Source organism: Andrographis paniculata, unplaced genomic scaffold (assembly GCF_009805555.1).
Source record: "Andrographis paniculata isolate CXL003 unplaced genomic scaffold, ASM980555v1 Contig98END, whole genome shotgun sequence".
Lineage (NCBI taxonomy): Eukaryota > Viridiplantae > Streptophyta > Magnoliopsida > Lamiales > Acanthaceae > Andrographis > Andrographis paniculata.
The window spans coordinates 1809224-1825546 of NW_026137637.1; the positions used below are offsets into that span (position 1 = coordinate 1809224).

Here is a 16323-nt window from a genome sequence, read left to right on the forward strand (position 1 = left end):
ACTTAGCCAACAACTAATTAACAAATAAAAAGTAAGGGTTAGCCTTCCGTTGTCAAATCCAGGGCACAATTTAAAATTTTGTTTTGATCGTACAACCCATTTTCAACCTGGAAGCTCTGAGTTTGCACCCCACTTATCACAAAGGGATCCGCTGTCTGACCAACCACGATTGTCGGGACTGACCCAACATCAGGAGACTTTCGACACAAGGCACATCCACAGGTTACGAGTGCGAGTCCACCACTACAACCAATGCCCAATGCCACCCAATCCACTTCAATATCGAACCAGGCTTTGATACCACTGTTGGGACTGAGTCAACTCAATACTAGTATGATATTATTTGCTTTGAGCTGAGCCCATACGGATTTATTTTTGGACTTCCTCCAAAAGACATCATACTAGCATAGTTCATTTGAGACTTATAAATTGTGAAATTTCTTTCACATCTTTCAATGTGGGACTTGAGTTTGCACCCCAACAATACATTTAGTATGTTCACTCAACATTTTTCAATGGAACAATTCTCCATAAATATTATTAAAAAATACAAATATACATACATATTAATATAATATATATTATCTACTCATAAAAAACTAATCATTCAACACAAAATATTATTTTTTATATTACCAATACAGTTCTCCATACTATACACAAAAATCAATTCATCTTAAAACATTGAGTGAACAGACTGATTATGTATTACAATGAAAGAATAACAAGAAATCTCACCCAATTCTCTATCTCTCACTTATCTATTCTCTCTCCACATTCGCATATATATATATATATATCATCATAAACACACAATATACATGTGTACATATATACACGTCGATATATATTACATACCCACTTCGTCCAATAAGAAAGATATTATTTTCCATATTTGTCCGTAAAAAAAAATGATATAATTTTTTAATTTAGTAATTGTACTACCTACCTAATATAATTAATACCTTAACTTTCAATATATTACACAAATACTATTACTTTTATATCATACAATCTAACAGGGACATTTTTGTCCTTTTCATTATAAACCAATATAATACTAATATTAAAAAATTTATACGAAAAAAACAAATATTACTTTTTTCAGGACGAATGTAATATTATATTATATAATATATAAAATAGTGATTAACGTAGAAGTAATTAATATTTTTATTTGACTATCCCTATAATTATATTAAAACAATTGAATATTATATTAGCCCATTTTTCATTCAAATAATTTATTCGACACTCAATAATAATAGTGGGCTGAGTTGGATGTCGGCCTGATTTGGATCGGATCACTTGTTATAGTTTAATAATATATATATATATATATATATGGTTCAATAATGATATATGGTAAAATTTTAAATAAGAATTTAAACAATTTCTATAATTTATTGAGAAGCATGTTAGCGTGTTTACAATCTGACGTGGCAAAATGAAGATTGAGGCGGATTTAGATTTGACTGTGGATTTTAAATGGATATATAGGGTGTGTTTGTTCTTGCGATTGCATTAGATTTTTACAATTTATTTCTTTTTTTTTTTCTTCTAAAAATATCAAATCAAATATTTATTTTTTATTTTTTATATTATACTAAAATTTAATTTTATATTTAAAATATCACATCAACACCTATTTATATCACATCATACAATCAAATTCAAAATTTTTACTATTCAAAATCCAACTCAAAATCCAAACCCCCAAACAAACACACCTTATACTAGAAATGGTTTTGAAATTTAAGTTTGTTCGATATTATAAAGTATATGAAATAATTCATTATTAAAGAACATTTGTAATATTAAAAAGGTTCACCGAAATATACTATCTCCGTCCGCCTCTAAATGTTTCATTTATTTTATACGTATTGATATTTGAATATTAATTATTATATCAAAATATTGTACAAATTAAGAAAAAATTGAAAAAATACTTACATTAGTATCTTATAATGCTAATAGAAGGACATTTGTACAAAAAATTATACAAATATAAAGATATTTTTAATGTTAAGTACAATGACGCAAAATGTAAATATGATCCTTAGAGGTGGACAATGAGAGTATTTAAAATTCATTGTGTTATATGATCGGAATCTCAGGTGCAAGTAAATGTATGAAAAATTTGTACATGAATATATGTCGGATGAGGATAGTGAGATTAGAATTCAAAACCTACGAGTTTTTAAAAATATATATCATTAATTATTTTTTTAACATACGTGAGTCTCAAACATATTGTATTGCAATACGAAATAAGTGAATTTAGGAAAATAGTTTGAAATTACTTTAGTTTAAACCATTTCAATCAAACATGACTTAATGTAATATGTATGAGTTGCAATTATTTATATGATGAAAAGCTATTCACTCTCAGTTTTTTCCTACTTTTTGTTGATTTTGTTACTAAAAAGGGAGGAGGAAAGTCAGTACCAAATGCTTGGCGGTCTAAAAGCAAAGAAAGGTATCGCGAAATAAGCTTTTAGCGGCTTATAATTCGTTGAATGTTTCACTTTTTTTTTTTTGCACTAGGTCACAACGATCTGAAAAAAAGTCAAGCGAAAGAAGCCCGCATACCCACTCTTCTTTCCCCCCTCTTTTGCCTCCAAGGGAAGATCGACGATTTTAATGCTGATTTGATCAAGTCAGTAAAATACAATAAGCAAGTGGGATAATGCATGTGTATATATAAAACAACATATATAGAAGTATATGTCGTGAGGTTTATATATTATGTTGTGACGGGTATACATGTTTATTATGTTGAACTCAATAATATATTATATTATATAAAATTATGTATGTGCTGTCAAAATATGTATTGTATATTATATTATCATGTACTGTAAAATATATGTTGTGCCTTATTAATTTGTGTTCACTTAGTCAAATGTTGATGTGGTAGATTACATCGAGCCTTTTAGAAGATTGAAAAAAATGTGCAACGTAATTATAGTTTCACAAGCACAAGCATCGAAGGTAACTAAGAATACGTAATTAATTTAATGAGAGTTTAGTTTTACAAAAGTACCCCGACTTGCGACAATTAGCAACTCAAACAATTCGAGTCGAGAGCTTGACTACGAGAGTTGAGAATTTATCCTTAGTGTCCCATGCTATCTATATATTCATCAAAATACTCACCTCTAATTGAAAATGCGGCGAAATATATGTCATAAGTCATGATCTCAGAATAAAATTGTACGTTAATATAATACAAATATTAAATATCAATTATATGGGTTATTAGGGACTAAATTGCAATTTTAATTATGAAATAAAATTTTAATAACAATACATACAATATACTCTGATTTAATCTTAACCATATATTGTGTATACTAATATACCACTACCCCATACTACTTAAGACCAATAAGTCGTAATCAGCTTCAATTGAAAATATTATCCAAAATTATTTTATCTTAGTGTTTTGAATAAAAAAAAAAGTGTAAAAATATAATATTATGAATGAAAATTCCAATATTTTATGTTATTTGATCTTTATATATTTATGATTTTTATTTAATCACTGATTGAACTTAATATTTCATAGAATAAAATATTGTACTTTTATAGATAAATACTTTCTCCAATATTCAATTATATATTTAAGGGTAAATTGTTTTTTTAGTCTTGTAACTTGACCCTCTTACCATTTTAGTCCGGTAAATAGAGTCTGTCGCAAACTAGTCTCATAAGTGGAAAATTTTTATTGTTTTAGTTCTCCGGCGCTGGAGATGCTCGCGTGGCTCGCTGGAAGCCACGTGTCCGCCAGATCAGCGACACCTGGCGGACACGTGGATTTTATTTTATTTTATTTTATTTTTTTAATTTTTTTAATTAGACCAAATAAAAAAATTAAAAAAAAAAGCAAATAAAATTAAAAATAATTTTTTTTAAAAAAAAATAAAATAAAATAAAATCCACGTGTCCACCAGGTGTCGCTGACCTGACGGACACGTGGCCTCCGGCGAGCCACGCGTGTGTCTCCGGCGCCGAAGAACTAAAACAACGAAAAATTTTCACTTATGCGACTAATTTGTGACAGGCTCCACTTACGAGACTAAAAAATAATTTACCCTATATTTAAATATTTAAACAAGAATTTTAATGAAAATGAATAATAATAATTATTATTATTTGTCTTTTATAATATAAAAATACATATTAAAAAAAGAATTTTAACGATAATATTTTTCTATGAAAACTAAAAACGAAAATATAATAATTGTATAGTAAAAATTATACTCCTTTCGTCTAAGCAATAAGTATATATTTACTTTTGGCGCGGAGTTTAAGAAATAATAGTATTTTAATTATAGTGGGTAGGTAAAAGTAGTGTAATGACGTTTTTGCCCTTACTTTTTGGTATAAAAGTAAAGATGTGATGTAAAATAAAAGTATTTGTGGAAAAAATGAAGGTATTTAATAAAATAGTTACTTTGTAATTGAACGTCCCAAAATAAAAATATGTATACTTTGTAATTTGACGGATGAAAGTATTAAAAATTACAAAATAAACAAAACTATAATAATTTTACTGTAAATCATAATGCTGAAAAGTGATAAGGAAAGACACAAAGAAAGACATCATAATTATTGTGAGAAGCATATGTCGTAACGACATTGACCTCGTTCTATATATCTTTATAATATTATATATATATCTGTCCAAAAAGATTACCAAATCTCAAAGGGACAATAATGAAATAGTAGAAAAAGCATTTTCAAATTAAAAAAAAAAAAGCAATTTATAATTAATATAAATATAAAAATACATAAATGGAGAAGGGGACAGAAACATGCATGAAAAACGTGACGTGCCAAACAAGTGTCTCGTGCCTTGTCTCTTTTAACTAAATTAAATATTTAATTCTTAATTATAAAAGTCCATTTAAATTAAATACAACTATATATATATATATATGTGATCACGACATACATGATTTGAATATAACAATCATGTTCTAAATTAACCCATCCAACCCTTTCCAATCATCCTTATTAATTCGTCTCCTCCATTTTCCATTCGCACGAGTACTTTTAAGTTAAAATTACTGTTTTATTTTCAATAATAATAATAATAATATAATATAAAAATAAATGATTATATATTATATTTTAATACAAATTAAAAAATATAATTAATTTATTATTTTTAATTTATGTACTATATTTGAACTAGAATTTAAAATTTAAATACGGAATGTAAATAGGAGTATATTAATTTTTTTTTAATTATACTTAAATTACTAAATATAATTTATAAAATTTTAAAATAAATTATAACATACAAATGATATAATATTATACTGTAATTTTATGTTTAATTGATATATTATCCTTAAATTAAAATTTTAAAATATAAATAATCAAAATTTAAAAGTACATTTTTTATAATTTAATTTAAAATCTTTAAATATAATTTATGAAATTTAAATCAAATTATAAAAATGTTATAGAAAAATACTAGTATTATATTAACCGCATGTCCTTTTAAGTAATTTTAACAGTTTAAAAGCACTTTCAATTATATAACGTCCAAATAGTTTTTTTACGAAAAGCTGCTTTTATAATGATTTATCCAAACACAAAATCGAACTGCTTCTGCTTTTGGCTTTTGCTTCTGCTTATTTTTTTAAGCCAATCCAAACGGGCCTTGTAGGTTAGCTTGAGGCCATAATAATAATAATAATAATAATAAGGGTAAACTGTTTTTTTAATATCGCAAACTAGTCTTATAAGTGAAAAATTTTCGCTGTTTTAGTCCTCCGGCGCCGGAGACGCTTGCGTGGCTCGCCGGAGGCTACGTGTCCGCCAGGTCAGCGACACCTGGCGGACATGTGGATTTTATTATATTTTTTTTTTCATTTGTTTAAATTTGTTTAAAATTTCTTTTTTAAATTTTATTTGTCTTTTTAAATTTCTTTTATTTTGGTCCAATTGAAAAAAAATTTAAAAAATAATAAAATAATAAAATAAAATCAACATGTTTGCCAAGTATCGCTGACCTGGCGGGACACCTGGCAGACACGTGGCTTTCGGCGAGCCATGCAAGCGTCTCCGGCGCCTCCGGCGCCGGAGGACTAAAACAACAAAAAATTTTCACTTATTGAACTAGTTTGCAACATACTCCACTTACTAAAAAAACAGTTTACTCTATTGGATTAAAAAGCAGTTTACTCTAATAATAATAATAATAATAATAATAATAATAATAATATAAATAATCCAATATCCTTATAATAAGATATCCATCTTTTTATTTAATTAGTGCGCTCATAAAATAAATTTAAGTGTAGCGTGGTCAATTCACAACCTCACTTATAATTCTTTTATAAAAAATATAAGTAATTATTTAGAATCATATCTAATAATGATTTTACTTAAAAAAATAATAAAAATTTAAATACAAAATCCTAAAAGACCACATCATCAATTTATATATATATATATAATGAAACAATATAACGAGTGTATCTTTTGTAAGTTTGATATAGTTATGCTTAAATAGAAAATTTTAAAATTTTTTTTTCCAAAATAATTATGTTCTTTTAACAAAACTTTTTCAAACACATTTTTCAATAAAAATTAATATTTATATATATATATATCATTTTTATATTATCGACAGAATTCTTCGTATTTTAAATAAAAATATCAAAATACAAAACAAACATATTTTATAGATATATATATATAATTAGTTTATACTTCATAGCCACCTACAAATTATCCCCTTCTCTTTTTTTTTTTTTTTTTTTTTTTTTTTTATCGATCACATAAAATATGAACATTTTTTTATTTATAATAAACTTATTAGTTTTAAACACATGGAACAAATATAAATCAATTTAATTAAAATTTTAATATTTTATAAATAGAATTCACTTTAAATTCTTTTATTTCTATCTTTCAATAATTAAAAAATATTGTTATATATCTTTAAAAATTTCTATTTTTTTTATAAAATTAATGTATGGTAATAATAAATAAATAAATATATTTATTATATAAAATTTTATTCTCTACAACATAATATTCATATTGTATATATTTTTAATGAAATATAATATTAAAATTATTTAAACACATATTTTGAATTTTTTTTAATCATATATACTAATATACTTCTATTACACACAATCATTAAATAATTAATTATCACTATTTAAATTATTAATCTATACTATCTAAATTGTCAAAACAAAAAGTATCATCTAAAGTGGAATTGAGGGTGTATTAATTATAAATAAATAAATATTTTTTATTTATCTATTTTATATAGTATTTGTTATCTACAAAATAATATATATATATTGTATATATTTTATTGAAATCGTTCTTAAAATATGTTAAACATATATCTTTATTTTATTAAATAATAGTATATAGTCCCTTCGTTCCAAATCAAAAGGACCCTTTAAAGTTTTTGTAGTAGATTAAAAAATAATAATATTTTATTTGTCAATAAAAATGTGTAAGAATTTTGGATAATTTTGCTATTTGACTTTATGTATAAAGTAATTGTATATGTAATTGTATATTTGTAATTTAAGTAAAAGTTAAGATATTTTGGTATTAGTGTATAATTACTTTTTGTAAAATAGGAAAGAAATATTTTAAAATGAGACAAACGAAAATAATAAAAAGAGTATTATGAATTGGGACGGAGGGAATATTAATTTTTATTGACAAAATTGCACAAAATTTACTTGTAATTTCATAAATTGCGTCAAATCATCTATATTTTCAAAACTGCTTCATACTCTTCATAGTTTCATAACTTTGCGTTTAACCCCCTCGACCGTTCTTATTTAATAACGGTGTTTGACCTGCACGCATCAACTGCAAATAAATTTTAAAACTTTCATTTACAAACTCTTGACATTACAAATATATTCATTCCTTTATGTCTAGTCTCAAAGAATAATAACAAAATTAATTAACTATTTATGAGTATATTTGTTGTTCTTTGAGGCAAAATATAAGAATAATGAGTAATTTGTAATTTCAAAAGCTTTTAAAAATAAATATTTTGAAATTTATTCGCAATTTGAGCACATATAAATCTACACCATTAAATAATGACAACCGATGGGTTACAAATAAAAGTTTATGAAATTATAAAGGAATAGTTTTGAAAGTAGGGAGGATTTGACACAATTTCATAAAATTATACTACCTCAATCCAATCAGGAAGTAAATGCATGCTTTTGCGTCATTATATTTAACATTAAAAATATTCTTATATTTGTATAGTTTACTCCGAAAATATGATTGTATTTGTATTATAAGAGACATTTTTGTTGTTTTCTCTTTATTTATACTATATTTTGATATAATAATTAATATTTACTTATCAACGCAAAAAAACCACTGTATACTTTGTGGCTGGACGAAGGTAATATGTGAGTTGTATGCAATTTTGCTATTTTTATTTTAAAATTATCAATAACATCAGTCACATTAAAAGTAATAAAATAATTTTATAACTCATTATCATTAATTTTTTAAACTCTACTGTACTGTCTTACTAACAAAACATATATGTTAGAAAAAGGTGTATGAAAAAATGAGAAGCAATATACGATATATTATACGAATATTGTTACTTTTATATTATACAACACTAATAAAATTAATTTAGTCTTTTTATATTTATTTATACTACATTCCAATATAAGGGTTGTTTGGATTGACTTAAAAAATAAGCAGAAATCAAAAGTAGATGTACAAGCAGAAGTCAAAAGCAGAAGTTCAATTTTGTGCTCGGATGAATTATTATAAAAAATATTAAAATTACTCAAAATGACATGCTGTGAATATAATTGTATTTTTCTATAAAAATTATATATATATTTTAATTTTTTAATTATATTTAAATATTTTAAATAAAAGTATAAAAATATATTTTTAAAATTTTATTATTTATATTTTAAAATTTTAATTTAATATATATAAATTAAAAATAAAATTACAATATAATAGAAATATTAAATTATTCGTATTTTTGAATTTATTTTTAAAATTTTATAACTTATATTTAATAATTTTAGTATATTAAAAAAATAATATATTTTTATTTACATTTGATATCTCAATTATAATTTTAAATTTTAATTCAAATATAATATATAAATTAAAAATATATAATATATAAATTAATTATTTTTATAATAATAATATATTATTATTATCATTATTATTAAGGATAAAACAATAATTTTAGCTGAAAAATACTTTATTTCCGAAGTTATCCTCAATGTGCTTCTGAAAAAAATACTTTTTAGTCTCAAAAACAACTTTTCATTTTGGACAAAAGTTAATGCAAACAAACAGGTACAAACTGCTTTTTTTAGAAGCAGAAGCCAAAATCAGCTCACATAAGCCTATCCAAACGGACCCTAATACTAATATTTATAAAATTTCGTGAAAAAAAAAAACGGATAAATATATATGATCAGACGAAGAGAGTATCATATACTATCACAAAAAATTAGTAACGTTTAACACTACATATTATTTTTTATATTACCGATATAATGTTTTATGTATCGTATAAAAGATATCAAAAACTAAAATACTCTTTCCATCTACTCACAAAGTCTATATTTTTATTTTTTTTTAATTTTTAATTAAAAAATAATTATTTTTTTTAGTAACTATATATCATCATATCTTACTTTTACGTAAAAAAAAAGAGATAAAATTATCTTTATCGAGGCCACCCGGGTGGCCTCGCGCTGCAATCACCCAACCTTCCTTTTGGACTTTCAATTACTTTTAACTATTTATTACAATTAAACTATTTTTGTCTTTTTTTCATCTCAGTTAATTTGTTCATTTTAATTGAAGTACAGAGTATAAAAGTACAGAGTATAAGGTATTATATAATTAATAAATAATTTAAAAATATATTAGGAAAATAATTATGATATAATACAAATAATTATACAGATAATTAAATAATTTAATTAAAATAATTATAAAAAATATAATTACATACAAAAAATAAAAATAGAACACCAACAAGCAAAAACACACAATTTCAACAAAAACTTTCTAATTCTAAGGAAGTAAGAAAAAGGAAATTTGTCTTCAACAAATATAATTTCCATGTAAGAAAATATAAAGGAAAATTGTCGTCTTCTTCCACCATGGATTCAAAATCAATCAACACATTATTAATCTTTCTTGTATAAATTTCTATCAACCATTTGGATCATCATCTTCAACAAAGAGATAGATATACAGAGAGAGACAGAGCTTGTGCTTAATTAATTGGCTTTAATGCTTATCCTCTATAAAATACAACTTTCATTTCATCGATCCCACTTTTACTCTCTCTCTCTCTAGCCACAGAAGAGAAGAGTTTGTTAGAACACACACACACTCTCTCTCTCTCTCCCAATTCGAGTAATTTCTCCTCTCTCTCTGTCTCTCTCTCTCTCCTTCCCAATTCAATCCCTTTCATTCGTTTTCCGTGTCATGAGCACCTCCTCGTGATTCTCTTACCACTTATCTAGAGAGAGAAACAAGTTCGAGCCGTACCAATGGTTCCACACTTCAATTCTCGCGCTGATTTTTTGGGGCTACAAAAGTATTGCGTGCTTTCGTCGGCTCCGAGATTCGAATTTTTTGGCGTCTTTCTTGCCATCGATTTGGGGCTCTGCTGTCTCTGCAAGCCTTAGCTTAACCTTAATTCCATCCCAACTCCCCATTCATTTAATTCAATTGCTCTTCTTGATTTCTACAAACAAAAAAATAAAAGGGTTTCGATCTCTAGAGATTTGTTTTCTTCTTCTCATTAGAGTGAATTATAATTTTTTTTTTTTTTAAACGGGGTTATTTTTTTTCCCCTCATAGATCTATTTCCTCTCCATCTTTTCCACATTATTGTTGTTATGTGTAAAAGTGTCTTACCCTTTTCCCTCCACCATTTGTACGATTTATCGAAGATTGATTGATTAATTGATTGTCTGTACCTTGTGAATTGGTTTGATTCGAAATGTGGAGTGATTTGAGAAATTTCCGATTCTGTACAATCTCTCTATCTTAGATAAGAATTTGGATTAGGAATTTGTTGTAAGAACTTTCAGGACGGATCCTCGCGGAGAAAATAGGGGTTGGGGTTGTGACTGCGTGGCGGGTCTGGAGTGCATATTGAATATAATCAGGGCCCTGTTAATGGGTTCCTGCTTGTCCGGAGAAAGCAGGAGCCCTAGGGCAGGGTCGCCGTTGGGTGGTTTGAAGAGGAAGAAGAGGCTGGGGTCGAGGAATTCGTCGTTCGACTATGGCAGGGATGATCAGCTGCATCGAACTCCGGGGAGGATGTTTGTTAATGGCTCCAGTGATCGGGCGTCGCTCTTCACTCAGCAGGGGAAGAAAGGGACCAATCAAGATGCCATGCTTGTTTGGGAGGTATTATATTCGATTCGATTGCATTTTGATTGATGAATTGATCGATTTTGTGCCGTGTTTGTTTCGTGCATTGTTATTGCATTTTCGTCGATGAATTGGTTTGTTTTATGTTGTGGATTAGAGGTATTTGTTTAGTGCGTTTTGGTTGATGAATTGGTTGGTTTTGTGTCGCTAATTGGAGGGATTTGTTTCGTGCATTGTTAGTGCATTTTGGTCGATGAATTGGATGGTTTTGTGTCGGGAATTGGAGAGATTTGTTTTGTGCTTTGTTAGTGCGTTTTGGTCGATGAATTGGTTGGTTTTAAGTCGCGCATTGGCCGTATTTGTTTCATGCATTGTTAGTGCATTTTGGTCGATGAATTGATCGATTTTAAGTTGCTTATTGCTATTGCATTTTGGTGGATGAATTGATTGATTTTATGTCGCGTATTGGCCGTATTTGTTTTGTGCTTTATTATTGCATTTTAGTCGATGGATGGATTGATTTGGTTGGTTTTGGGTCGTATTTTTGCGAATTGGCGGTATTAGTTTTGTAAGTTTTTATTGTACTTTGGTCAATGGATTGATTTTTTTAAGTTGTATTGTCGCAAATTGGCGGTGTTTGTTTTGTGCATTGTTATTACATTTTGGTCGATGGATTGGTTTCTTAAGTGTTATAGTCGCAAATTGGATTCGATGACTTGATCTTAAGCTATCAGTGAAATGTATCATTAATTATATATTATATAGGAATCATCTTACACGAAATTTGTACGTGGACAATTTCTCAAGAAGGAGGATGGTGGGACTTGAATACTATTTTAAATAATCATCTCACTTAAAAGCTTAAATTAGTAGAAAAATGCATCATTAATTACATACTCCCTCTGTCCAATTTCTATTGTCCTTGCACCGTTCTTTAAGTAAGTGTCTTTTTGTTATAAATTGACAAATTTGCCCTTAAAAAATGTAAAATTTGTGTTTAAAAAAAAAGAAAATAGGACAATCCCAATAGGAAAGTAGGACATTAGTTTTTGGACAGACGGAGGGAGTATTATATAGTCTTCTAACACGATGGATTGGTTTTAAGTTGTATTTTCGCAAATCGGCGGTATTTGTTTTGTGCATTGTTGATTTTTGGCTCCCTTTCGAATGTATGTTAGAATTTATTGTTTCGATTCGAGTCTTCTTATGCGTAAAATTTTCAACAGAATTTTATATTTTTATCGGTTCTTTAATGTTGTATTAGCGATATATGATATATTTTCATTATTTTGTGCTCGATTGTATCGTAATAAACTTCCTTTTGCTGCCAGAACTTCTGTTTGCGAAATGATACAATCTTCTGCGGTGTTTTCGATGGCCACGGGCCGTACGGTCATTTGGTTGCGAGACGAGTGAGAGATTCCCTTCCCCTAAAGCTGAACGAACATTGGGGCGCTAGTGTCAAGATCGGTGACGGTCATAAAGAGCCCAGTTTAAATAATTCGAGCGGCGTGTGCTCGGAAGATACGCCATTTTTAGCATCCAACAACGAAGCTAGAGCTTCTGCCGACGAAGAAAACGAATGGCGTACGGAGGAGCCGTTGCATGGATTGAAGGAGTCGTTTCTCCGGGCGTATAAGGTCATGGACAGGGAGTTACGATCGCATACAAATATCGATTGTTTCTGCAGCGGAACGACGGCCGTGACTCTGGTGAAACAGGTGAGAATAAACTTTCGTTAAATGCCGTGACTGGTTACGATAGTGCCGTGTGATTAAAAAAGATCCCTTTGTTGTCCTGGATAGGGTCGAGATCTTGTCATTGGCAACGTCGGTGATTCTAGGGCCGTGTTGGCTACTCGCGATGAAAATAATTATCTTTCCGCCGTCCAATTAACGGTGGATCTCAAACCTAGCCTTCCCGGTACGACTCTTGCTTGTCCTAAATGTGTGGTTAGTGTTACTCGTTCGATATTTTTGATGGCGTTTAGTGAAATTGAAAGTGTCGCCATTTGCATTATTATATGTTGGAAGACTGTACAATACTTCTTCTGTCTCACTTCAAAGTATTTTTGCTCTTTGAGTATACATATAAAGTAATTATACGTGTAATGGTTCGTTTATAATTTATAAAGTATACGTGTATAATTACTTTTATTAAAATAAGAGAAAATACTTTTGAGTGAAATTGACGAAAATGGTAAAAAAAAGTACTGAGTTGGGACGGAGGGAATACGTAATTAATGATGTATTTTTCTATCAGCTTAAGTTTTTAGATGAACTGATCATTTATCATTATCGATTCTTGCAGGGGAAGCGGAGAGGATTCGAAAATGCAAAGGGCGCGTCTTTGCCCTTCAAGACGAGCCCGAGGTAGCGAGAGTGTGGCTACCGAACTACGACTCTCCCGGTCTTGCTATGGCCCGCGCATTTGGCGATTTTTGCCTCAAGGATTTCGGCCTTATCTCGGTTCCCGAAGTTTCCTACCGGCGCATCACAAATAGGGACGAGTTCATCGTTTTAGCGACGGATGGGGTAAAGGCGACGAGCTTTACGTACTTCCCCAAAAGGTACCATGTGCGATCTCGTTTCGTAATTTGACACGATGTTTCGATGCTGTTGCCGCAGATTTGGGACGTGCTCTCGAACAAGGAAGTCGTCGACATCGTCGATTCTTGCGCTGCCCGCGCAAATGCCGCGCGATCCCTCGTCGAGTCGGCAGTCCAGGCTTGGAGGTGCAAGTATCCGACTTCGAAAGTCGACGATTGTGCTGTCGTTTGCCTTTTCCTCGACCCGAATGAATCTGAAAATTCCGGCCGCGATAATTCGTCGTCCGGTGGCGGCGCTCGGCCAAACCGGTCGGGCCATGAGGAGGTTTCGGAAGCTGAAGAGGAATGCTCGGAGGACGACCATCGATGGTCCGCGCTGGAAGGGGTCTCGCGCGTAAATACGCTGATGGATTTGCCGACTTTCAAACCGCAGAAAGACGACGGCCACGCCGGAAAATAAAAGCCCGAATACAATTCGGTGGCGCCGCCGGCCCCGCGGCCGCCGGATTTCTAAATTTAAATTTTTATTTGTGTCTTTACATAATTCTCTAATCTTTTTGAGAAGAAGAGAAGCTCAAGAACAGGTTTTTAGAGTAGTCTCACGTGAAATGTTTTAATATTTTTTTTTTGTTTAATGTTTCTTTCTTAACGTAAGTACTTCGATTTTTGACATACAGAGGACGAAGGGTTTGCTGTTTTGCTGCATATTGACTTTGTTGTTTTGGTTCCACGGTTTTATTAGTAAAATAATACTCTTTTCTATCCGACTTAAAAGTATTAATTTTAATTTTATTTTAATTTTTATTATTTTTTTTTTGCAGTAAACTAAAAATAGTAAAATTTTATTGAATAATAGAAATATAAGATTATTGATATTTTTGTTTATAAAGTATAAAAGAAAAAAATATTTTTTGTAATACAAGATGTAAATTTTTTATTAGAACAGATAAAAATAATAATAACAAAAGTACATTTCATTTTAACGGAAGGAAGGACTATTGATTTTGAGCTTAATTTTTTATTTGTTTAACAAGATGACTTATACTTAGGGTGAACTGAGATTTTTCTTTCTTTTTTTTTTTTTTTTTTTTTTTTTTTTTTTTTTTTTTTTTTTTTTTTTTTTTTTTCACACATTCATTGTGGATGAGATCCAAAAACTAGCCCTCAAGTTAAGTGTATCTTACCATGTGATCTATAAAGGTGGTGATGACATATGAGTTACTACAAGAAAGATTCAGACAAATCTTCTGCATAGCATATGGATTTTTCAGCTCAACACACGGTATATGTACAAATAATACACATTATTATTACATACGGTACATGTTGAACAAATATGTGCTATTTTTTTTTTTTTTTTATAATAATAAGTGTGTTGTATAAGAGTATGTCATGTGATAAAATCAACTATTGTGTGTGTTATATGATAATGTGTTTGTTAGTTCATGTGTTGTATTTGCATTATATTAACATATACAATGTGTTATTTGTAATAATATTGTATGTTGTCTGAAAACACACGAGTTGAAACTATATAATGTGTTCTTTGTTCATGTGATGTATTTGTATTATATTAACATATACACGTGTGTTGTATGTAGTAATATCATGTGTTGTCAAACAGCATACCATGTGCTGTTCATCACATTGCTGAATTTTAAATTCAGTACTGTAGCCGTCATCACATTGCTGAATTTTAAATTTAGTGCTATTTAATTTTAAAATTAAATTTTAAACTCTAATTATATATATATATATATATATTTCTATCTCTTTCTTCTTAACCATGTCTCATCCTATCTTTTAAAATTTAATCTTCGTCTACACTTTTTTACCTCACACACTGTCGCATTGCACCCACAAACTCAGACTAAACATGTCTCACATTCTATCTTATCTCTTTCACTTTGCTTTAGTCTTTCTCGCTTTTCGAACTTCCGGACAAACCGTCTTTTTATCTTCTTTTCTCATGTTGAGATATTTTAGATATTCAGTTTTAGATTTAGTAGATTTATATCTAGATTTGATCTTATTCGTAGATTATATTACTTAGATTTAAGTCTATCGAGTCTGTTTTGTATTGCCTATATATAGGCCATTTATTTTGATAATTAATAAGACAATTTCATTATTTTTCCCCAAAATTTCTAACATCTCAAATTGACATTGTTCAGATAGTCACGTTCAACCTCTTATCCAATCGACGTCAATCAGTGATATTATTTTGAAAATGTATTTTAATTATGTGTTTACAGGGCTATAATTTATTTTCGCTCAGGGGCCCAAAAAAGTTCGAGATGACCCTGCATTTAATACATATTGTTTTAATTACAGTAATTTATTAGTTATTATGTATTACTCTTTTTGTA

General features: G+C 28.8%; 1 protein-coding gene across 1 annotated transcript; it reads left to right on the forward strand.

Annotated features, from left to right (window-relative positions):
* The first annotated feature begins 10281 nt into the window (after positions 1-10281).
* Positions 10282-14716, forward strand: LOC127243862 (probable protein phosphatase 2C 33). The gene is made up of 5 exons (XM_051264079.1): positions 10282-11442; positions 12738-13127; positions 13212-13329; positions 13717-13940; positions 14034-14716. The coding sequence occupies exons 1-5, from the start codon at positions 11209-11211 to the stop codon at positions 14412-14414; spliced, it is 1347 nt and encodes a 448-aa protein (XP_051120036.1). The 5' UTR covers positions 10282-11208; the 3' UTR covers positions 14415-14716.
* Positions 14717-16323: the final 1607 nt, after the last annotated feature.